Source organism: Pan paniscus, chromosome 5, assembly GCF_029289425.2.
Source record: "Pan paniscus chromosome 5, NHGRI_mPanPan1-v2.0_pri, whole genome shotgun sequence".
Taxonomy (NCBI): Eukaryota; Metazoa; Chordata; class Mammalia; order Primates; family Hominidae; genus Pan; species Pan paniscus.
In genome coordinates this window covers 63,941,603-63,965,762 of record NC_073254.2, presented here as the reverse complement: position 1 = coordinate 63,965,762, position 24,160 = coordinate 63,941,603, and the positions used below count along the sequence as shown (strand labels likewise).

At 35.9% G+C, this 24,160-nt stretch overlaps 2 protein-coding genes across 7 annotated transcripts in view; one reads left to right on the top strand and one right to left on the bottom strand.

Moving 5' to 3' along the window:
• The window catches only part of CENPQ (centromere protein Q), a 28,459-nt gene extending 17,349 nt beyond the window's left edge, over window positions 1–11,110 (bottom strand). Inside the window, exons 1-5 of one of the 2 annotated variants that reach the window (XM_008958673.4) lie at window positions 10,995–11,110; window positions 4,159–4,296; window positions 3,403–3,457; window positions 2,248–2,368; window positions 1,574–1,642 (exon numbers count right to left, since the gene is read on the bottom strand). In XM_008958673.4, the coding sequence (XP_008956921.1) occupies window positions 1,574–1,642; window positions 2,248–2,368; window positions 3,403–3,457; window positions 4,159–4,260 (347 nt within the window). In that variant the 5' untranslated portion in view covers window positions 4,261–4,296; window positions 10,995–11,110. The remainder of the gene's footprint in view (window positions 1–1,573; window positions 1,643–2,247; window positions 2,369–3,402; window positions 3,458–4,158; window positions 4,297–10,994) is intronic. The other variant, XM_003833183.4, reaches the window with a different exon arrangement.
• Window positions 11,109–24,160, top strand: part of MMUT (methylmalonyl-CoA mutase) — a 32,983-nt gene continuing 19,931 nt past the window's right edge. For 2 of the 5 annotated variants that reach the window (XM_003833184.5, XM_055113672.2), the window contains exons 1-6: window positions 11,132–11,345; window positions 14,944–15,367; window positions 16,390–16,757; window positions 18,212–18,369; window positions 20,685–20,856; window positions 22,719–22,967. In XM_003833184.5, the coding sequence (XP_003833232.1) occupies window positions 14,983–15,367; window positions 16,390–16,757; window positions 18,212–18,369; window positions 20,685–20,856; window positions 22,719–22,967 (1,332 nt within the window). In that variant the 5' untranslated portion in view covers window positions 11,132–11,345; window positions 14,944–14,982. Of the gene's footprint in view, window positions 11,346–13,139; window positions 13,199–14,943; window positions 15,368–16,389; window positions 16,758–18,211; window positions 18,370–20,684; window positions 20,857–22,718; window positions 22,968–24,160 lie in introns of all 5 variants that reach the window. The other 3 variants (XM_014345376.5, XM_008958674.6, XM_008958675.5) reach the window with 3 other exon arrangements.

Genomic DNA, 24,160 nt, shown 5'->3' with positions numbered 1-24,160 from the left:
ATTTCGTTATGTACCCAGTAGTCATTCAGGAGCAGGTTGTTCAGTTTCCATGTAGTTGAGCAGTTTTGAGTGAGTTTCTTAATCCTGAGTTCTAGTTTGATTGCACTGTGGTCTGAGAGACAGTTTGTTATAATTTCTGTTCTTTTGCATTTGCTGAGGAGTGCTTCACTTCCAACTATGTGGTCAATTTTGGAATAAGTGCAATGTGGTGCTTAGAAGAATATATATTCTGTTGATTGGGGTGGAGAGTTCTTTAGATGTCTATTAGGTCCGCTTGGTGCAGAGCTGAGTTCAATTACTGTATATCCTTGTTAATTTTCTGTCTCTTTGGTCTGTCTAATGTTGACAGTGGGGTGTTAAAGTCTCCCATTATTATTATGTGGGAGCCTAAGTCTCTTTGTAGGTCTCTAAGGACTTGCTTTATGAATCTGGGTGCTCCTGTATTAGGTGCATATATGTTTAGGTTAGCTCTTCTTGTTGAATTGATCCCTTTACCATTATTAACGGTCTTCTTTGTCTCTTCTGATCTTTGTTGGTTTGAAGTCTGTTTTATCAGAGACTAGGATTGCAACCCCTGCCTTTTTTTGTTTTCCATTTGCTTGGTAGATCTTTCTCCATCCCTGTATTTTGAGCCTATGCGTATCTCTGCACATGAGATGGGTCTCCTGAATACAGCACACTGATGGGTTTTGACTCTATCCAATTTGCCAGTCTGTGTCTTTTAACTGGAGCATTTAGCCCATTTACATTTAAGGTTAATATTGTTATGTGTGAATTTGATCCTGTCATTATGATATTAGCTGGTTATTTTGCTCATTAGTTGATGCAGTTTCTTCCTAGCATCGATGGTCTTTACAATTTGGCATGTTTTTGCAGTAGCTGGTACCGGTTTTTCCTTTCCATGTTTAGTGCTTCCTTCAGAAGCTCTTTTAGGGCAGGCCTGGTGGTGACAAAATCTCTCAGCATTTGCTTGTCTGTAAAGGATTTTATTTCTCCTTCACTTATGAAGCTTAGTTTCTTATAAAAAGAAAAAGTTGTGTAAATACTAGAGAAAAGTAATTATTGTAGATCACAGGCAGTGGTGTGCCTTTTAAGAACTCCTGAGAAGAAATCTCCATTGGTGATTTACCATAAGATGAAGAGCAATAATATCTTAGAAAATTATACTTGTTGCTCATGCAAATAATTTAAGACAATATGAAGTGGAAAAACACAGCAATAGGGTAAATATCAGATAGATAAGAGTGGTGAACTATTAACTTCAAATTATTAAAAATGAAGTTGAAGGGAGTTCAAGTTGACAAAACTGTTTTCAAATTCTGATATGGAAGAGTGAACTGTGGAAACAGAATTTCGTGATTTTCAGGGATTTTTTTGTAAGTTCCCCTGAAACTTATTTGAGAAACATGTGGAGCAGCAGTTTAGAAAAAAGAGAAAACATACTTCCAAGTTGTTCACCTTCTTTAAAAAAAAAGAAAAACTTACATTCCACAAGTGTCTGTTTGGCAACATAGAAAGAAGTCAGGTTTTTAAAAATTATGTTTTAATCATTTTAATTATGCAATAGTATTACCTTTTCTTCAGGAAGTTGAGATGGTATTGTATTTCTTCTTTTTCTTTAATACTGTTACTCAAAATTGTCCTAGAAAAGAAAAAAGATGGAATAAATTGTAGTCTGATGCACAAATCATATACTCTTTGTACTTTTTCTCTCTGATTTCTCTCAAGTGCCCCTCCCCACTAGCCAGGCAAAATCAATCACTTTTCCTTTCATATTAAAGACACTTTAAACAGAAGTACAATGAAAAAATTCTTCTTATATATATATTTTGCCACACTGTATTGTAATAATTTATATGCCTGGCTCTTCTGATAGAATTTGCTCCACAATGGCAGAATTCTGTCTTATTTTCTCTGTATCCCCTCCAGTGTGGTAGCTTCTATGTAAAGTGTCACTTTGAACTCAACTTCTTCCTAAAGAACCTCTATTGACAAAAATTAAAATTTTATTGATAGCAAGTCAGGCCACAAACACTTGCTTTTATTTCACTGATGGAATTTCAGGTTTCTAAAATTAACAAAGACTTTTCTGCTGAAGGCAAATACCGTCACATTAATTTTATCTTCTTCTGAAATAGAAATATACTCTATTACCTTAAAATAGATAGCAATATTTAAAAGAATAATATCCACAGGAAACACCTAAATGGGAACCAAAAGAATGAAATGGAAAAATTTTATACTCACATTATTACTGATTCCATCATAGTTTGCAAATGGTCTCTGGTACTCTTTGACAGAGGTTGCCAGGTTTTTCTCTTGCTGGCTGCTATCTTTACGTGTTTTAGGTTAGTGTGCTTTGTTTGTCCTGTCGTTAGAATAGAAGAGGCTCTGATCAATCTAGATGTTTTACATGTTTTTGCTTAAAAACGGAATGTTTTCATCTAAAAAAGCTTATGAAATTATCAGAACAAAATATTATAAAGCTGTATAAACTGTTTAATTTACTTTTTATCACACAGCTGTAACATCCCAGGTGTTGAATATGAATATGCTTTCTATTGATAAGTTAACAGATATACTACCAAGTGATAATAGAAATAATTTTAAATGAAGAATCAAACTTTAATTATGAAAAGTTTCATTCTCAGAAATGGCCTAAATTCTTTAAACATTTCATTGAGAGGACCAGGAAACTATTTTCCAAATGTTGGATGGCAACTGGAACAAAACAGACTAATCAAACCACAAATAGATAGTGTCAACTATGCTGTTGGTACTGTTCTACTTATTAGGTATTAAAAAAAAAGAAGAAATAGTACTGGATCTCATGAAAATGAGTGTTGGAGAGAAGGGATATTGAACAAATTATAGGTGTGCAAAGCATACAAAAGGAAAAAAAAGTATTGTACACTATGGCAGTATAAAACCAGAGGACCTAACCTAGTGTTGGCTGAGGAGACGTAGAGAATCCTTCCATGAAACAGTGATGTTTAAGCAAAGGCAACTACTCTAAACTAGTTTACTCCAAACAAACTTATAATAATGGTTCCAAACTAATCTATACAGAACAGAAAGCATATTTGTCTTGAAGAAAAATTAGTACATTTGTATTTATATCACAGATCACTAATAATTCAGGCTGTGGGCCACTTTGAGTTTCTCTATTTCCTATCAACTCAGTGGCATTGAAGCCTCTACAGTATTTCGTCAGAGGTGCTAAGTAAAATTTCAGTTGACCAAAATAACTAACCACTACTACATATTCTTACAAAAATGCAAATGTAGTTGTTTATTACTATCTTTTGCAGAACTCATAAACAAGATGCTGAACATTTTTTCACGAATGTAGATATAGCTTGATATAGAAGCAGGTTAAACAAGGTAATAGAAAAGAAATACCTTCAGAAGACAGATCTTTCAGATGATTTTTATTTTTTTTCACTGTGTTTCTAACCTAAAGGGAAAAACACATGCATAAACATAAACAGAATTAAACATCAGATAAAAGGATCCTGCTTTTACAATAGATTTTTATATATGTCAAAGAGTATTCATATAATTTCTAGTACATAGAAAAAATGTATGTTGCTACTTCTAAAGAAAAATGGTGTATATTTATCACAGAGAGGACATACTAAAGCAATTCTTGACAATGATAATAATAACAGAATTTTATACAGTGTCAAAGAATGTTTTAAATGAATTATTACTCACTTTGCCTATGAAATAATGTTATATACTTTACCTCCAAAACAAATATAGGCATTGCCTAATGAGTAGGGTAAAACCTGAAACTTTTTTTTTTTTTTTTTTGAGATGGAGTCTCACTCTTTTTGCCCAGGCTGGAGTGCAGTGGCACAAACTCGGTTCACTGCAACCTCTGCCTCTCGGGTTCAAGCAATTCTGCTGCTTCAACCTCCTCCCGAGTAGCTGAGATTACAGGTGCGCACCACCACGCCTGGCTAATTTTTTTGTATTTTTTTTTTTTTTTTTAAGTAGAGACGGGGTTTCATCGTGTTAGCCAGGATGGTTTCGATCTCCTGACCTCATGATCCACCCACCTCGGCCTCCCAAAGTGCTGGGATTACAGGCATGAGCCATAGTGCTTGGCCACAGTCGAAGATTTCTAAATGAGAAACTTGATATTTTCATTACCTTATTCTCTGACAACACAACTTCCTCATTATCCTTTTTTCTCTTTGGATTTCTTTTTAACTGTTGAGCGTTTTTCTCGGAGGCATTTGCTTTACCAGACATCTTGATCTAAACACAGTGCTTCGAAAAAAAAAAAATCTGTAAAAATGAAAATAATACAAAAAAAGCTAAAGCCTTGCACAATGTTTTGTTTAAAAAACTATCCTATAAATGTTCCACATTCTCTTTTTTTTTTTAAAGAAAAATCATAATAAAAGTTTGGGGATAGTATTGTATGCTTTTAAACAAGCATTTTTTAAAAGAAATAATTTTCACTCTTATCAGAATAAGGATATCTAATTCAATTTCATTCCTAGAAATTAACTTCCATTTGTATGGATTTTAGAAAATCATTTAAAAATGCTTTTGTATCTCTTATTTTATACTCTATCGTATGATAACATCCTCTCCATGTTTAAGTCCAAGGAAATAGAAATATAAAGTAGTCACAGATAATGTCAGTTCAAGGGAGTAAAGCCTAGGTCTTGTTATTTTAAGTAATAAATTTACCATTACCCAATTTTTGCCAAAAATGGAAGGAGACACTTTTCAGGATTATACCATCAATCTATGTGGAAATTCATGTGTTAGTCTGACACTATTAAGAATTTAAACTGCAATCCTATATGGGCTATGTGCATTTTAACAAGAGTACAGAAATGTACTGAATACCCTGCCCTCCCACAAATTACAAAACGGACATGGGCTTGGAAATGGGGATGTTGATAAAATTTAGAGTAATTTTCCCTCTTTTATTACCAAACTCATTTCTGATAAAAGGAACAGAAGAATGAAATACTTATTCTTGCATTACACCATAAGAAGTGGATAGAAGTTAGGTGCAGTATACAAGGAAATATGTATATGCACATATTAGCTATATATGCCTAGAAAATATATATATACACATATAAACATATACACATATTAGCCATAGCTAGATATACAGATAAATTATTCATCATTTATTTTCTAAACATTCAGAATTATTATACTGACACAGTTTAAATATATGTGCAGATTTAGAGAAAGACAATGATAAATCTATCCTCTCAAACGTTAAAAGCTTCAAACTCCCCTCCACCCAAGACTGGAAAAAAAATTGGGAAAGAATTGACAGAAAGATCACAAACTACATTTAGCAACCACATATCACACCAGTTACAAAAAGCAGTGGAAGTCAAAATATCACTTTACCCTGCTCTTGAACAATGTGATACCTTACCAAACACTCATTCTCTATCTTGTGTTCAATTTCTAAAATGCCTAATTACCTCAACTTTACATCTACACCCTTATACTTCCCCTACTTAAAAACCCATCCACATGACAGGATTTCACTTGTAGATCTCTCCTGGAAGGGCTGACATGTACAATAGTTCAAGCTGTTCACTGAATAAGAGCATCCAGGTGAAGGGACAAGTAACAGCCGAGATTTTAGATTAAAAATGGTACACATTCCTTCTCACGATTGTTAATGAGCAGTAAGGTCTATGTTCCCTTGTCTTAAATCTTGGCAGACTCTGAAGCTGTTTGAGCAGTAGAATATAGTAGAAGTGATTCTGTTCTAGCTTACTGGCTTAGACATGAAGAGACTGGCAACTTTGACTTCTTCTCGCTTAGAAACACTTGCTTTTTTTTTTGAGAAGTCTTGCACTGTCACTTGGGCTGGAGTGCAGTGGTGCGATCTCGGCTCACTGCTGCAACCTCTGCCTCTCAGGTTTAAGCGATTCTCCTGCCTCAGCCTTCCGAGTAGCTGGGACTACAGGCACCCGCCACCACACCCAGCTAATTTTCTGTATTTTTAGTAGAGACGGGGTTTCACCATGTTGTTCAGGCCGGTCTTGAACTCCTGACCTCAAGTGATCCTCCTGCCTCGGCCTCCCAAAGTGCTGAGATTACAGGTGTGAGCCACTGAGCCTGGCCAACACTTGCTCTTATAACTCAGCCACCACTATAGGAGGAAGGCCAACACCGAGAGGAACTGAAACCCCAGGAAAGTCTTAGCTGAGCTCCCAGCCAAGAGCCAGCACCAACTTGCCAGTCTGGTACATGTACCTAAGTCAATATGCTGCAGCCCACACTGGGTGGACAAGACATGAGCAAGCCCTGCCTAGTCCCTCCCAATCCCAAATTTTGGAACAAATTAATTGAGTAAAAAATTTACCCCAATACGTTCTGTGTAACATTCAAACTCTTTACCACGCCATTTTTAGTCCTTAACAACCTAACTCTGCCTACCTTTTCATACTTCTCTCCTACTACTCCTTAATCAAATCTCCCTCTCTAGCTAGATTTGATGATTTCCTGAACACACTTTGAGTAATTCTGCCTCCCAAACATACACTGTACCTTCTACCTGAGCAGTTCTCTTCTGTCTCTGCCCACCCTCTCAGATCATGAGCCACCTTCTTTTCAAAATCTTCCTAACTATTCTACTTCATTTCTCTCTAAGTCTGTGGCTCTTTTGCTCTGTCTCATTTGGTACTTATTTATAGCTTGGGTCCATTAATCATTTTCTTCTTGATATTCTTTATTAAAATAACATGTAATTTAGCGCTACTCCAAATCTCATTCAAACTGTTTGCCATAATCCTTTCAAGTGTGGAAATTGAAGGTAATCATTTAGAAACTTTTATAGCACTTTGATAGAGTAATTTTATGCACATTGAACCTTATCATAAAATAATTAGCCTTGTCTTTGCCATATCATTTTCTAGTAATTAGTATTTTTTAAAAACAGACTTTTTTCAGAACAGTTTTAGGTTTACAGAAAATTGAGCAAAACATACAGAAACTTCTTATATAATCCCTGCCCTTCCCCATTCCCTACAACCTCTAGTATTAACATCACACACCAAACTGGTACATTTGCTGTAATTGTTGACACATCATATTACCCAAAATCCATTGTTTACATCAGAGTTCACTCCTGGTATTATACCACAAGGGAGTTTGACTAATAATTGATTTTTAATTGCATTTTACAAAAGTATCAGTTATGACTGATTAGAAATAAAAAGCAAAACTGGTCTAACAGAGTTTGAGAAATACTGTTAACAATGAAACCTACCTGAGGCACTAGACTACAGCACGAAGTTTCTCAACCTCAGCACTATTAACATTTTAGATGGATCATTCTTTGTTGTGGAGACTGTGGTGTGTATTGTAGGATGTTTAGCAGCATGCTTGGGTCTACGTAGACCGTCAGATGCTAGAATACTTCCAACCCCTGAGTAGAGCCAATCAAAATTGTTTCCAGACATTGCCAAATGTCTCCTGGGTCAAAATCAACCCAGGTTGAGAACACTACCATAATGGTTAAGAGCAGTCCTGCAACGAGGGTAAATTGTTCAAGCTCCAAATCTAGCCCTGCCACTTAATTAACTGTATATCTTTGGGCAAGTAAATTAACTCATTTTCCCCATTAGTAAAATGATTAATAAAAGTACTAACATTAAAACCTTTTGTAAAGCAAAAATGATTTAACAAAGAATATATAAACCACCTAGAACAGTATTTGAGACATAGTAAGAATCCAATAAACAAAAGACATTGTTTCTATCACTTCTGGGCTACTCGCAGTGCATATAAAAATGAATAGGTATTTTGTCCCATTCTTAGATCCAAGGGAAACCACAGCTTAGTGATGGTGCACAGGTAGAGACAGATATGAAAATAATTACTATGTTTATTTATAAATGTTATAAAGAGGCAAGTGAGCGAATGACCATCTTAAACTGGTGTGTGCTATGGGTAAGAATGTACAGGCACAACTCTTTTTATTGTGTTTTACTTTATTGAGCCTTGCAGACACTGTATTTTGTTGTTGTCTTACAAACTAAAGGTTTGTGGCAAGCCTGCACTGAACAACTATATTGATGCCATTTTTCCAACAGATTGTGCTCACTCTTCATGTTTCTGTGTCATATTTTGATAACTCTCACAATATTTCAAACTTTTTCATTATTATATCTGTTATGGTGATTGATGTTACTCTGTAATTGTTTTGGGGCACTATGAACCATGCCAATATCAGACAGAGAACTTAATAGGTAAATGTGGCGTGTGTTCTGACTGCTCCACCAACTGGCTGTCCCCTGCCTCTCTCCCTCTCCTTAGGCCTCCCTATTCCCTGAGACACAATGATATTGAAATTAGGCCATTTAATAACCCTACAATGGCCTCTAAGTGTTCAAGTGAAAGCAAAAATCACACCTCTCTCACTTTAAATTAAAAGCTAGAAATGTTTAAGCAAGGTGAGGTAGGCATGTCAAAAGCCAAGATAGGCTGGAAACTACACCAGTTATCCAAGCTGTGAATGCAAAGGAAAAGTTCTTGAATGAAATTTAAAGTGCTATTCCAGTGAAGACATGAATGATAAGAAAGCAAAAACAGCCTTATTACTGATAGGGAGAAAGTTTGAGTGGTCTGGGATTGAAGATCAAACTAGCCACAACACGCCCTTAAACCAAAGACGAATTCATGGCAAGGTCTTAACTCACTTCAATTCTATGAAAGCTGAGAGAGGTGAGAAAGTTGTAGCAAAAGAGCTTGAAGCTAGCAGAGCTTGGTTCCTGAGGTTTAAGGAAATAAGCTATCTGCATAACATGAAAGTACAAAGTGAAGCAGCAAGTGCTGATGCAGAAGCTGCAGCAAGTTATCCAGTTCTAGGTAAGATAATTGATGAAGGGGCTACACTAAACAACAGATTTTCAATGAAGACAAAACAGCCTTCTATTGGAAGATACTGTCTAGGACTTTCATATCTAGAAAGAAGTCATTGCCTGGCTTCAAAGCTTCAAAAGACAGGCTGACTCTCTTGTAGGGGCTAATATGGGTGGTAACTTGAAGCCAATGCTCATTGACCATTCTGAAATATCCTAGAGCTCTTATTCTTTTAAATCTTCTCTGTCTGTGCTCTGGAAATGGAAGAACAAAGCATGAGTGACAGCACATCTGTTTACAGCACGGTTTACTGAGTATTTTAAGCCCATCTTTGAGACCTACAGCTCACAAAAAGATTCCTTTCAAAATAATACTGCTCAATGACCACGTACTTGGTCACCCAAGAGCTCTGATAGAGATGTACAAGGAGATTAATGCTGTTTTCATGTCTGCTAACACAACATCCATTCTGCAGCCCATGAATCAAAGAATAATTTTGACTTTCAAGTTATATTATTTAAGAAATACATTTTGTAAAGCTATAGCTGCCCTAGACAGTGATTCCTTTGATGGATCTGGGCAAAACAAATTGAAAACTTCTGGAAATGATTCACCATCCCAAATGCTAGTAAGAACATTCATGATTCATGGGAGGAGGTCAAAATATCAACATTAACAGAAGTTTGGAAAAAGTTGATTCCAACCCTCATGGATGACTTTGTAAAGGTCATGACTTTGTTCAAGACTTCAGTGGAGGAAGTGATGAAAGATCTGGTGGCAATAGCAAGAGAAATAGTGGAGCCTGAAGATGTACCTGAATTGCTGCAATCTCATGATAAAACTAGTGGAAAAGAAGTTGCTTTTTATGAATGAGCGAAGTTCTTGAGATGGAATCTACTCCTGGTGAAGATGCTGTGAATATTCTTGAAATATCAACAAAGAATTCAGAATATAACAAAACCTTAGTTGCTAAAGCAATGGTAGGGGTTAAGAGGATTTACTCTAATTTTGAAAGAAGTTCTACAGTGGGTAAAATGCTTTCAAACAGCATCGCATGCTACAGAGAAATCTTTAGTGAATGGAAGAGTCAACTGCTGTACAAAATTCATTATTTTGTTATTTTAAGAAACTGCCACAGCAACTCCAATCTTCAGCAACCATCACCCTGATTGGTCAACAGCCATCAACATCAAGCAAGACCCTCCACCAGCAAAAAGATTAGGACTTGCTGAAGGCTGAGATGATTGGTAGCATTTTTTAGCAATAAAATATTTTAAAATTACAGTATGTAATTTTTTTTTACACATAATGCTATTGCACACTTAATAGGTTACAATACAGCATAAATACAACTGTTATATGCACTGGGAAACCAAAAAATTCGTGTGACAGGCTTTATTGGTCTGGAACCGACCCCGCAATATCTCGGAAGTATGTTTGTACATTATTCATAGAAAAAGTATTAGTCTAATAACATTTTGAAATATTTAGCCAAAAAGTAGAAAAATGAAGCATCCAAGGGAAAACAGTAAAACTCGGACAGCAGGAAAGCTCGGAAAACAAAAAACAAAAAACAAAAAACCTGGCGTGTTCAGGCACAGGAAAATCCAGCGAGGCTTTTAATGTGTATAGGAGAAGTGAAAAGAAATAAGGCTGGTACAGTAGTTTGCCGCCAGACTATATGCTTTAGGAGAGAGGGAGGCATTCTAGGTTGTCTTGTTTTCCTTACCAGCTTGTTGATACTCATGGGACTCAATTATCTCAATTTAGACCTCTATGTGGGCACAAGAGTGAGTAGGACTCCTGGAGAAACACAGACACTAATGTCCAAGGCTGCACTTGACTTCACTAGTGCCCGCGGGAGAAATTTAGCAATGAGGATGAGCCATGAGGATGATTCGGGAGAAATAGGGAGGAAGTACTCATGGCTTTGCTCCCTCCCCCCAATTAAACATCTCAATCTCAGGATCCTAAGGGCAGACCTTTTAGGACATCGGGCATTTCCCCGTGAGCAATCCCCCCTCGCTATCCTCAAATGCAAACTGCGGAGTCTGCCACAAACACGTTGGCTTTAAAACTCATCCCTGAACTTTAGATCCATCCAGCCGGTTAAGGATATCACGACTCACCACTGATTCTTCTTGCACCCTTCTGGGAGCCGCGCTTAGAGTAATTCGCGCCCAAACATTCGTAAACAGAGGAGACCCGGAAGTGGGTGGGAAGAAAGCGGAAACGGGCATCTAACCCTACCCCTAAACGTCATCAGGAATGCGCCCATGAGAGCGCTATTAGATTGGCTGGAGGGAGGGCGGTGTCGGCCTACGCCCCCAGAGTCTTCCGGCTGACGCTAGAGGTGGAGCGGTTTGTGTGGGCTTGGTGAGGGCGGGGAGGCCTGGCTGTGTGGATGTCTGACAGGTGAGGCGGGGGACGCAGAAGTGCAGCCGCCCTCTCCCACAGCGGAGTCCAAAACAGGCCTACCAGTGAGTAGGACGTACACCTTTCAGATCGCTCCATTCTTCTGGCTCCTGTCCCTCCTCTACCCCTGTATTTTGAACTTTTGTCCTTTCTCTCCCGCTCTGTCCTTTACTTCTGTCTTCTTTACCTTCCTACTGTGACGGGATCCCACTCTCTGCCTTCTCCTTAGGTTTAGATTTTCACTTCGACCAACCTCTCGTTTTGGGCGAAGTCCCTGGCAATTCGGAGGTACTTCTGGAAAGAAGGTGCTTTTAATACTTTAGGGGCCATGTCGGTATCTTCTTTGGCCACTTAAGCACCCTGAACTGTTCCCGTTGGCAGAGGTCACTTTTTGTATGGTTCCAAAGGGATGCGCCTGCTTCATGGCTGCCTCCCTTCTAGGTTGTGGGTTATGTTATTGTCAGGGTCTTTCTAAGAGTTTTCGGGACTAAAAGTGATTTTCTGTGTGTAAACAGGATTAAGAGTGTAAACAGTGTTAAGAGTGAGAGGTAGAATACAAAAGACAGGTCTAAATTGACATAAAAGCTTACATTACTAACTCGTTCTCAGTTTTATCTAGAAAGAAGGTGGTCTTAGGGAAGCTCGAAGCCCTGGATAACGTATGTGTGTAAAGTTTTAAACCACTTGATGATTTTCTCCCAATATAATTTTGTGTTTAATGATGTACTTATGCTAATATCAAATATAATTTTCATGCCCTATGTTTCCATCTCCAAACCCAACTGGTTGAACATCAAAGTACCTTCTTGAAGTATTAATGTGCAATCATACGTCAGCAGCCAAAGCTTGAAACTTATTGGTTCAAGAAATCTTTTTCTCACTGATCTGTTTTTGAGGTGTGGGGGTGGGATTAATCATTGCTCTTTAACTCATTTTAGTTGTCAGTAACATATTTGCTTTGCATGTTGCTTCTTTGAATGCTTGAGGCCTCTCTTGATGGTCTTCTGAGAAAATTCAGAGGTCGTATTGCCATCCGCAGTAGTTGTGTTTTTATCTAAAAATGGTGTCTGTTTCCAGCCTCCACCAATTCACATGTGATTTTCAGGAAGTCACTTAAACGGGGCTCTTTCCTATTAGTTGTTCAGATTTAGGAAAGCCCACGTGAAATGAGTGTGATATTTCCTGCCAACAGTTTAGTCTCAGGTGGTTTTCAAATTACCTTTTACAGGATTACTATTGAAACAGTTTAGTTGTAGCTTCATTATTTTTTCATCCACCTTTTAAGCTAGTAAATGTAGTGGATGGCTTGCAAAAAGATGGATGACAAGGACCCCATGGATTTAAAGAATAAAAATCGTGCTAGTATTAAAAAATGGAAGGTTTTTTTGTTTTGTTTTGAGACGGGGTCTCTCTCTGTTGCCCAGGTTGGAGTGCAGTGGCACGATCTCTGCTCACTGCAACCTCTGCTTCCCGGGTTGAAGTGATTTTCCTGCCTCAGCCTCCTGACTACCTGGGATTACTGGTGTGCGCCACCATGCCCAGCTAATTTTTGTATTTTTAGTAGAGACTGGGTTTCACCGTGTTGGCCAGACTGGTCTTGAACCCCTGACCTCAAATGATCCACCTGCCTCGGCCTCCTGAAGTGCCGGGGTTCCAGGCGTGAACCACCATGCCCAGCCTCTTTTTTGTTATGTTTCCATTTAGACTTTGTTCTATGTACTTTTTACATAGTTGAACCTATTGCACTTACAATTATGTGTCTTGAGTCTTTTACTTACTACTTTTTGAGTTTGTTTCTCTTTTTTTGGGAAACTATGCATAACACATTTTTAACTTTTTACTTATACATATATTTACAGAAACTGCATAAAACATAACTGTATAATTTGATGAATTTCCACAAACAGAATATATCTAGGTAAGTGGCAATCAGATCAAGACCATTACCCCCAAAAGCCCCTCTCTTGCTCCTGTTGTATTCTAGCAACCATTAAGTAACCATTCTTCTGACTTCTAACATCAAAGATTAGTTTTGCCAGCTTTCTAAACATATTTTAATAACTACATGAAATTCTATCATTTGTATATGCTGTAATTCACTTATTCATATGTTATCAGATACTTATGATTTTCTTAAGTTTTCTCTATTACAAATAAAACTATAGGAAACATCTATTTTATATATTACTACAGAAGCTTTCCCAGGAGTAATATTCCTCAGTGGAATGGCATAAACATTTCTGAAGCATTTCATGTATATTGACAATTTACTTTCCAAAGTAGTTAAAATAGTTAATACTGTCACCAGTGGTTTATGTCTCTTGTTTAACGACCCCATAATAAGTGTTGAGTATTGATTTCATTTAAGCTTTACTAAACTGATAGGTAAGAAGTGGTATGGAAAATAAAACTTGAAACTCCCTTTACTTGTTGCCTTATCCAGTATAAAACACATAGTATAGTGAATATATTAATGTTTGTATCTCAATATCTTTTTAAACAATGGGCTCTATATGTTTAGGCTGTATGACTCTGACAAGTTTTAGTAATTCAGGTAAACAGTTTACGGCTTTGTGAGGTGGGATTTTGATCAAGCGACTTTATTTCTCTGAGCCTCAGTTTTTACATCTGGAAAATGATGACGCTGAACCCAGCAACCTAGTATAAAAGTCTATGCTAGTTATCCAGAATATGCAGCTCTAATGTTGGAGCAGTTTATAAACTAGCACAGAAGTAGATTACTGAAGAGGCCATTTAGCTCACCTTATGGGTTCTGGGATGAGTTGTGAGCGTATTAGTTAAATGCAAGGACTTTGAAACAGGCTGCATAGGTTACCAATCAATGCTGGCTCTTCTGTGCCTCAGTTTCCTAATCTGTAAAATAAGGATAATAATAGTACCTACCTCTTAGGGGTATTGTAAAGATTAAAATTGATACTCTCTGTGATGTCTTTATAGCCTTCTATGTTACTGGCACATAGAAACGCTGCAAATTGGAGATAATGCCTTAGCTGAATTAGCCAGAGAAGAACATTTTAGGCAGAAGGAAGAGCAAGAGCAAATTCAGAAAACTTTGACATATGTGCAGCCACCTGTAGGTAATCCAGTATTTCTAGTGCACAAAATGCATAAAGAGGACAAAGACAGAGATGGGTCTGAGGGGGAAACAGAGACCAGTTCATGAAGGCCTTGAATGCCTGTTTGTCTTATTCATCACTTTTTTCTCCATTACCCAACATAATGTCGTTCATAAACTGATATTTAATAAAAGCACTTTCAATGAAAAAATTAATTAGGAGGCTGTAGTATATCTTCCACATGATACAGAGTCTTTGAAAAATTCCATGAGGGGTGTGACATAGTCATATTTACATTGATGTCATTGTATGGAAGGGATTCGTATAGAATGGAGTACAAGGGGGGTAAGACTGGTCAGTAAGACCAGCTAAGAGGCTACTGAGGAAAAAGACTGGAACTACAGGACTGATAGTAATTGTGAAGAAGAGGGGCCAAAGTTATAAAATATCAGGTGCAGGAAGCAGAAAAGGGGAAGAAATGAAATCAGACTAATACATCCTCTTTCTTTTCTGTTCCTTTCTTATGAGTAGCTCCTATTTCCCACCCCCTCTTCTAAATGTTTTTACTCTATGTTTCTTTTTCTAGGTCAGTTCTTATTTCTATTGGGTGTTTCCATGCTCCACCATGTTAAGAGCTAAGAATCAGCTTTTTTTACTTTCACCTCATTACCTGAGGCAGGTAAAAGAATCATCAGGCTCCAGGCTCATACGGCAAAGACTTCTACACCAGCAACAGCCCCTTCACCCAGAATGGGCTGCCCTGGCTAAAAAGCAGCTGAAAGGCAAAAACCCAGAAGACCTAATATGGCACACCCCGGAAGGGATCTCTATAAAACCCTTGTATTCCAAGAGAGATACTATGGACTTACCTGAAGAACTTCCAGGAGTGAAGCCATTCACACGTGGACCATATCCTACCATGTATACCTTTAGGCCCTGGACCATCCGCCAGTATGCTGGTTTTAGTACTGTGGAAGAAAGCAATAAGTTCTATAAGGACAACATTAAGGGTGAGATTTTAATGTAAGACATAATATTTATGATAAGTCATATACCTCCTAGTTTTTTATTTTTTGGGGGTTAATCTCTGTAAAGATGATATTCACTCTATAATTTTGTAGTTAAAGACTATACTCTGAAAAAAGTGGATTTTTTTAACTTCTGTGGTCAAAAAGATAAGTGAATTAGAATAAGGTGCTAAATTTTTGAAAGAAAACAACACATGCACGTTGTTTAAAAGGAATTAGGTGAGGTAAAGTTGCATGAAGAAAAGAAGACATTAGCTTTGCCTTTGAAAAATGTTCAATTAACATTGTTGGGATAGCGGTTGGAGAGGAAGATAGTTTAGATGATGCCCAAAGAAAGTGTAAATGTGATAACGTGGTACAAACATATTCAGTGCAACCTGGCATTCATTCACTGAAAATTATCTTACCTATTATTTCTTCTTTCTGAGCTGTAATAAAATTGTACTGTTTGAATACTAAACTTGTAGATTTATAAGTTTGTATTGCCCATGGAAGGTTGAACTTACATTTAGTATAGACTATTTTAGTTATTTAAAAATTTTGTACGATGGTCATAATTCTGTTTTCCAGAATATTTGAATAGCCAGGAATCCTTTGTGACCATATTAGATAAAAGAACAAAATAGTAAGCAAGCATACAAATGCTAAGTTATTTTTACCATATATGAACAGCCAGATCTTTTCATGAATTTTAGAAATATTTCAATCAAGTACCATATCTTCAGATAGACACGAGATGATTGAGATTTGTTGTTTCTTCCGTTCTTTCCTTTAGTGAGGTCTGGAACTAAATTTGTGCATTTTGGCACAAGGGAAACAACTGACTCTCTTAAGAAGTGAAGTATCTTTATTTAAGTTGGTTTTGACATGTATGAGCATAAAAATAGTTGTTATAAAAGTGTACTGTTATGAGATGAATCAACATTTTTAGTAGTGTTAAAGTAAATCATTTTACCTTGATTCCAGACTCTTGAATCTTACATTATTTTTCTTTATGTATTTAGCTGGTCAGCAGGGATTATCAGTTGCCTTTGATCTGGCGACACATCGTGGCTATGATTCAGACAACCCTCGAGTTCGTGGTGATGTTGGAATGGCTGGAGTTGCTATTGACACTGTGGAAGATACCAAAATTCTTTTTGATGGAATTCCTTTAGAAAAAATGTCAGTTTCCATGACTATGAATGGAGCAGTTATTCCAGTTCTTGCAAATTTTATAGTAACTGGAGAAGAACAAGGTGTACCTAAAGAGAAACTTACTGGTACCATCCAAAATGATATACTAAAGGAATTTATGGTTCGAAATACATACATTTTTCCTCCAGAACCATCCATGAAAATTATTGCTGACATCTTTGAATATACAGCAAAGGTATACTTTGTGGTTATTATAGGTTTTTCTATAGTTCCTTGAATGTAGGAATTTTTACAACATGCTATAACTGAATTTAAAAATTTAGTCTGAGTAATATAAATTTAGAAAGTTTTGTTATTGTTACTTTTTGTTTTTAATGTACTAATTTTATGTTCTATCATTACTTGCAGGAATCTGGGCAACAGATCTTTACTGTGTTTTCTTTATTCCTAAAATTTAACTCTGATAATTGTTAGATTCAGGGAGGTCTTCTACTTACATTTTTAAATTTCCCTCCGAAATTCAGATGCAGTTGTGAAGTAGACACTGGTATCAGACAAATGAGGATTGGAATATCAGCTTTATTTCTGCTAAAAGCTGAATTGGAAGATATCACTTATCACTCATATCTGCAACCTCAAGGAGGTCCCTAATATTCACACCTGAATTAGGCTTATCTTTCCCAATAAGAATGATGGGAAAAGTCCTTCCATAGGGACACATTTTCCTCCTTCATTTTCCTGTGAGCAATTTGTTTATATTTCCCCCCATTATTCACACTTTGCTTCTTACCAGCAATGCGCTCCTTCTCCTTACCTACGTTAAAGTTAGATCATTATTTCATGGCACAGAGAAAATCATCATCAACCCTTTTTATCTCTATCAACCCTTGTAATTACTGTTATCTCCAAACTCTAGCAAGCATTGCGTAGCAAGCATTTTATGTTTGGTTAACTCTTGGTAAAGATAGTTTTTCTTGGCTGTGCAGGATATGTGTGATGTACTCTACCTAACATGAAATTTTAGGGGAATAGTGGAAATACAGTTTTTGTAGTGATTGTGGTGGAAAGAACCTGTCTGGGATATGCTTAGTATTAAATGTCACAGTAAATCAAACTGAAATATTTGATTTTTAAAGCCATGCATTTTATCCCATTTTGTTTCAACATATAGTACTAAGAATCAAATAATTTTATTTTTTTCCTACTGTGTACTTATTCATGTTTGATGCCTTCATTCAAATTAGAAAAGTAATAACTAGTAAATAATAATAAATTTATGCATTTTAAGCAGATTAACCCAAGGTTTGGGTCTACAACCTCTTATGAGGTCCACGTCATTGGTTTGGAATTAAAAATGCCTCATTTAGTTCTCAGGCCAAAGGTTACATTCCTAACCTCAGCTAGCTAATTCCACAATTTAAACTTTCAGAATGGTTAGTATAAATTCTTGTCCACCAGAAAAATAAAGTAGGTACAGTCCTGATGATGGTTCATGGACGAACAATTTAAATTGGAAAGCAAATTAAATGTAACAAATAAGCATTAAATATTTTGTTAACATTATGAACTACCAAGTTTATTTGAGTTTAACATCATTTTAAAATAATATTTATGCTTAGAAAGTGGATTTAATAGAACCTTTTAATATTTTTACTTATTCACTGTTACAATTTTTTTTTTTTTATGTAGCACATGCCAAAATTTAATTCAATTTCAATTAGTGGATACCATATGCAGGAAGCAGGGGCTGATGCCATTCTGGAGCTGGCCTATACTTTAGCAGATGGATTGGAGTACTCTAGAACTGGACTCCAGGCTGGCCTGACAATTGATGAATTTGCACCAAGGTGAGTAAATTAAACCTAGATATTGTTTCAACATCAAGAAATGCATAGGACCATTTTATATATTGATAAAATGAATTTATAAATATAAATGTCAGGCTAGATTTAGATTTTCTTATATTTTATCTGAGTGATAATGAGAGAAAAGGCCAATATTTCTAATAAAAAATAGAATTAAATTTGGCTGTACTTCTTTGTAAATTCGAGGAATATCTTGTCTCCAGCTATTTAGAGAACACAATTAAGTTGCACGTTTTAACAAATTACATTAAAATGTAAACATAATGTTGAGACAGTTTTTTCTAATTTTTCCATTTTAGAATACAGAATTCATCTATTATTATTATTTTTTCTGTTGCACTATCTAATGTAATGTTTTGGGATCCACTGTGCTGTTGAAACATTTGTTTCACAACAGTTTCTTAATAATGTTGTATGAAAAATATGGGAAAACTTAAATGAAGTTTATGAAATATTTAAATTTGGAAGTCGAAAGTCATTCAGTGGTTCAATCAGTACAGCAATCACTTGCTAAGCTTTGCTGTGCCAAACACTAGCCTATATGCTGACAATACAACATGTAGAAAACATAGCTTCTGCCTTTAGTGTTTATAGACTACTGAAATGCTCCTTTGTACCAGGGATTTGTGTACTTACTGTGACAGCAGTTCCCAAAGTGTGGTCTAAGAACAGCTGGGCATTGCTAAGACTCTTTCTGGGGTATTTGAGATCAAAACTGTTTTTATGCTTATATTAGAGCTTTATTTGCCTTTTTCACTTTCATTTTCTCAAGAATTTATAGTGATGTTTTTCAGAAGCTACACGATATGTGATACTGCAACAGATTGCAGAAACAGATATGAGACTCCAGCTGTTTTCTCTTAAGCCATACATTGAAGAGATTTGCAAAAATGTAAAACAATGATGCTTTTATTATATATATATATATATTTTAAGAAGCATACTTATTTTTCATAAGAAATGTTACTAATGTTAACATGTTGTGGGTTTATTTTGATTTGATTTGATGATTATTGAGATAGGATCTTGCTCTGTTGCACATGCTGGAGTGCAATGGCATGATCACTGCTCATTGCAGCCTCAGCCTGCCAGGCTTAAGGGTTCCTCCCACCTCAGGCTCCTAAGTAGCTGTGACTACAGGTGTGTGCCACCATACCTGGCTAATTTTTAAGTTTGCTTGTAGAGATGGGGTTTCCCTGTGTTGCCCAGCTGGTATCAAACTCCTGGGCTCAAGCTATCCTCCTGCCTTGGCCTCCTAAAGTGCTGAGATTCTAGGCAGTAGCCTCTGTGCCCTTCCTTATTGTTACTTTTGAATGAACTAGTAAATAAAATATTGATAGATATTATACAAATAAAGAAATAAATTATTTGGAATTTTCAGTAAGTTTTAAGAGTAAAACGGGAACCTGAGATCAAAATATTTGAAAACTGCTGTGTTAAGAACTTCTTTCAAGGCTGGGTGTGGTGGCTCATGCCTGTAATCCCAGTGCTTCGGGTGACCGAGGCGGACATGAGGCCAGGAATTCAAGACCAGTCTGGCCAACATGGCGAAACCCAGTCTCTATTAAAAATACAAAAATTAGCTGGGCATGGTTGTGCTTGTCTGTAATTCCAGCTACTTGGGAGGGTGAGGCACAAGAATCGCTTAAACCTGGGAAGTGGAGGTTGCAGTGACCCGACATTGCTTCGTTGCACTCCAGCCTGTGCAATAGAACAAGACTCTGTCTCAAAAAAAGAACTTCCAAAAATGTGTCAGAAGTAGATTTGCAAGCTTTGTGCCTTTAGAGACAGGCAAGTAACCTAAATGTTTAAATCAGCACAGAATATAAGATAAAAGGGAGAGGTGAAGGGCACAAATTGGAGAAGTATATGCCTAGACCAATGCACAATCATTCTTTTACAAAACACTTTTCTGGCTAAACAAAGCAAATTTGCTGTTTTATTTCATTCATAGGTGACTCCTGTCTTACATATTGAGTATTCCTAAAATATACATTTTTAAATTAAATTGAATCTTTATTTAATGAAGGGCATAGGAAGAGATTCTTTCATTAAGAAAACCAATTACAAAGTGAATAATTCTTACCTGAAACAAAATTTCTTCCATATGCATAAAACTGTAATTTTATGTTAGGTTTAAAGTTACATAAATATACATGTACTGATCTTAATTCAAATTAAGTTCTTCGAAATTAAAATATAGACCTTGATTTTCTAGTGTGTGATACAATTAGTTTTATTTTCTGCTCTATATTGTTAACTTTAATTAAATTCTGGACCTAATGTTACTATTTTAGGTTGTCTTTCTTCTGGGGAATTGGAATGAATTTCTATATGGAAATAGCAAAGATGAGAGCTGGTAGAAGACTCTGGGCTCACTTAATAGAGAAAATGTTTCAGCCTAAAAACTCAAAATCTCTTCTTCTAAGAGCACATTGTCAGACATCTGGATGGTCACTTACTGAGCAGGTATGTATATAATTTAAAATGTAGAATTTTAATAAAGTTATGTATATATATTTTTTCTGAGCAATGTGGCACAAGCAGGAAATAGATTTAAGAAGCTATCTGTTAATATTTGAAATGATAAATATTCTGAAGCATAATGTATACTTAGGTTTGTAATTATACATAATATAATAAATAAATAAATAAAAATTGTCTCCCTCTGGTGGTTAACAATATAAAATCACTTACTTCCTAGCTTCCCTGTAGTGCTGAAACACTTGTAAAAGTAAACAAGGCTGGGCGAGTTGGCTCACACCAGTAATTCCAACATTTTGGGAGGCCGAGGCACCCAGCCTGGCCAACCTGGCAAAACCCTACCTCTACTAAAAATACAAAATTAGTTGGGCGTGGTGGTGCATGCCTATAATCCCAGCTACTTGGGAAGCTGAGGTAGGAGAATCACTTGAACCTGGGAGTCGGAGGTTGCAGTGAGCCAAGATGACGCCACTGCACTCCAGCCTGGGCAACAAGAGCACAACTACGTCTCAAAAAAAAAAAAAAAAAAAAAAAGAAAGAAAACAGAATTTGATGATGAGAAAGAAGCAAAAGTCATAAGTTAGTACTCTCATATAATTGTAAGAGTTATAATTCTTAACATAAAACTGCCTATTTAAAATTAATTATATATACATACATATTTTATGTGTTAAAGTTATGTATTTAAGCAAGCATGCAAGCAGACTGTTTAAAGACTATTTTTACTTGGGTAATTTAATTTGTTCTCTTAAAAATTGTATAGTTATGGCCTTGTTTTTATACATGTTCTCTTTACATATGAAATTATTTTGGTACATTTAAAAATTATATGTGCAAAGTTACATTGCTTTTATACATTTAAATGTTGAATAATAACTATTATACTCTGTATGAAATAAAACTTCAGGTTCTTATAAATGGAGAAATAGACCTGGCACAGTGGCTCACGCCTGTAAATCCCAGCACTTTGGGAGGCCAAGGCGGGCAGATCACAAGGTCCGGAGATCAAGACCATCCTGGCTAACACGGTGAAACCCCGTCTCTACTAAAAATACAAAAAAATTAGCCGGGTGTGGTGGCAGGCGCCTATAGTCCCAGCTACTCAGGAGGCTGAGGCAAGAGATTGGAGTGAACCCGGGAGGCAGAGCTTACAGTGAGCCGAGATTGCGCCACTGCACTCCAGCCTGGGTGACAGAGCGAGACTCCGTCTCAAAATAAATAAATAAATAAAATAAAAATAAATAAATAAATACATGGAGAAATAAGAGATTTTTAGGGTTGGAAGGAACTTTAATAATCATTTTTATTTTAACCTGCTTATTTTTTCAGCTAAAGAAACTGAAGTTCAGAGAGATCCAATGACTTGCCCAAATCACAATTAGGCATGCAATAAACTAGAACTCAAATTTCCGATATCTCAGTTCATTGTTCATCTATTTTATTAACATTTATTCAGTGCCTGTTTTGTACACATCATTGTGGTAGATACTGTGAGGTAGAAAAAATAATCAGCAAAGAGTGAATTATGAAATGAAGGACTATATAATCTTAAGTAGAAAAAGAATGCATTGTTGATATACTTATAGAAAAGTATTTAGGCAATATAAAAGTAAGCACAACAATATCTGATATTTCAGAGGATTATAAGAGGCACTAAACACTGAACTCTGACTCTTCTAATTTTGGCTTCTAAACTAATTTGTCTGAATTTATTTGCTATTCTGAAGCTTAATATGGAAATTGACATAGAAAATATGCAGCAGTTGCTGTTTAATCATGTTGCTGTTTATAGTTGCAATATCTATCACCTGTTTCTTTGAGTTTTTGTTTTTTATCAAATATTTTAGGATCCCTACAATAATATTGTCCGTACTGCAATAGAAGCAATGGCAGCAGTATTTGGAGGGACTCAGTCTTTGCACACAAATTCTTTTGATGAAGCTTTGGGTTTGCCAACTGTGAAAAGTGCTCGAATTGCCAGGAACACACAAATCATCATTCAAGAAGAATCTGGGATTCCCAAAGTGGCTGATCCTTGGGGAGGTTCTTACATGATGGAATGTCTCACAAATGATGTTTATGATGCTGCTTTAAAGGTAAGTTTTTCCACTTTGCAACTTTGTTTTCAGAATTTACAGATTTGTAAAGATTTATAGATTTTAAAACTTACAAGTCAAGATTTATAGATTTTAAATTTATAAATCAAATCACTTACAGATTTATATAATAATTTAAACGATGTTTGCAAAAAAATTCAGATTTGATTTTATAGTTTTCAAAACAATCCATTTAAAAATACATTTCTATTAAAGTATTTTATTAAAAGAATTAAAAAGACAGCTAGTATTAAAAAGCTCATACAAAGAACAGCAGTTTTTGATCATCCACTTGTTTTTTCCTGCTTTCTGGAGTAAGATACATACTTCTTTGCTTATTTTTGTTTTTATCTGCATAGTTTAAAATCACATGTATACTGTTTCTTGTAATTTTATCAACTGTAGACATTACACATGAGACCTTAGACACTATCTATTGCTTTCCTAGTAGGGTAGTTTAGATTTTGGCTGATTCATACCCCTACTTTTCCTCCTCCCTTACTACCAATATAATTATATCTCAATGTAATCTTTTCTGAATTCTTCTAATGTTCTCATTTGACTTAAATTGTTTTTTCTCTATTTCTGCTCACTATTGCTGTTCTTTGACTCCTCTTTGCCATTATAGTAGGAATATATTTTCATTTCTCCTCTGTTTAATTCTGAATCTTGAAACCCATGTCTATCTCTTGGTTATTTGGAAGTACATCTCATAGAAACCTGCTAAAAATGGTGCATGGGAGATAAATTATTTGAAACTTTTCCTGTTTGGGAATGTCTTTATTCTATTTTTATAATTGATTAATAGCCTGACTAAGCTTGACATTATTTCCAGTCAGGAAATTCATAAGCAAGTTTATAAGCATTGATCTGTTTTTTATTCTAGATTTTTATTCTGGCTTTCAATATTTCTGATCAGAAATTTGATGCCATTCTCATTCAGGATCTTTCTTTCTGAAAGTATTGGGACCTCTTCTTTATTTTTTGTATTGATGTATAACTTGGTGTATTTTTTCCTACATGGTACTGAACCTTTATTGGGTCTTTTTCATCTCACCTTTTTAAAAAAATATTTTTATAGCTCTGGGAAATTTTCTTGTATTATTTCTTTGACAGTATTTTTCTTGTCATTTTCATATGGGTTCTCTTTCTAGAACTCCTAGTCATAAGCTACGGACCTCCTTAAATAATAT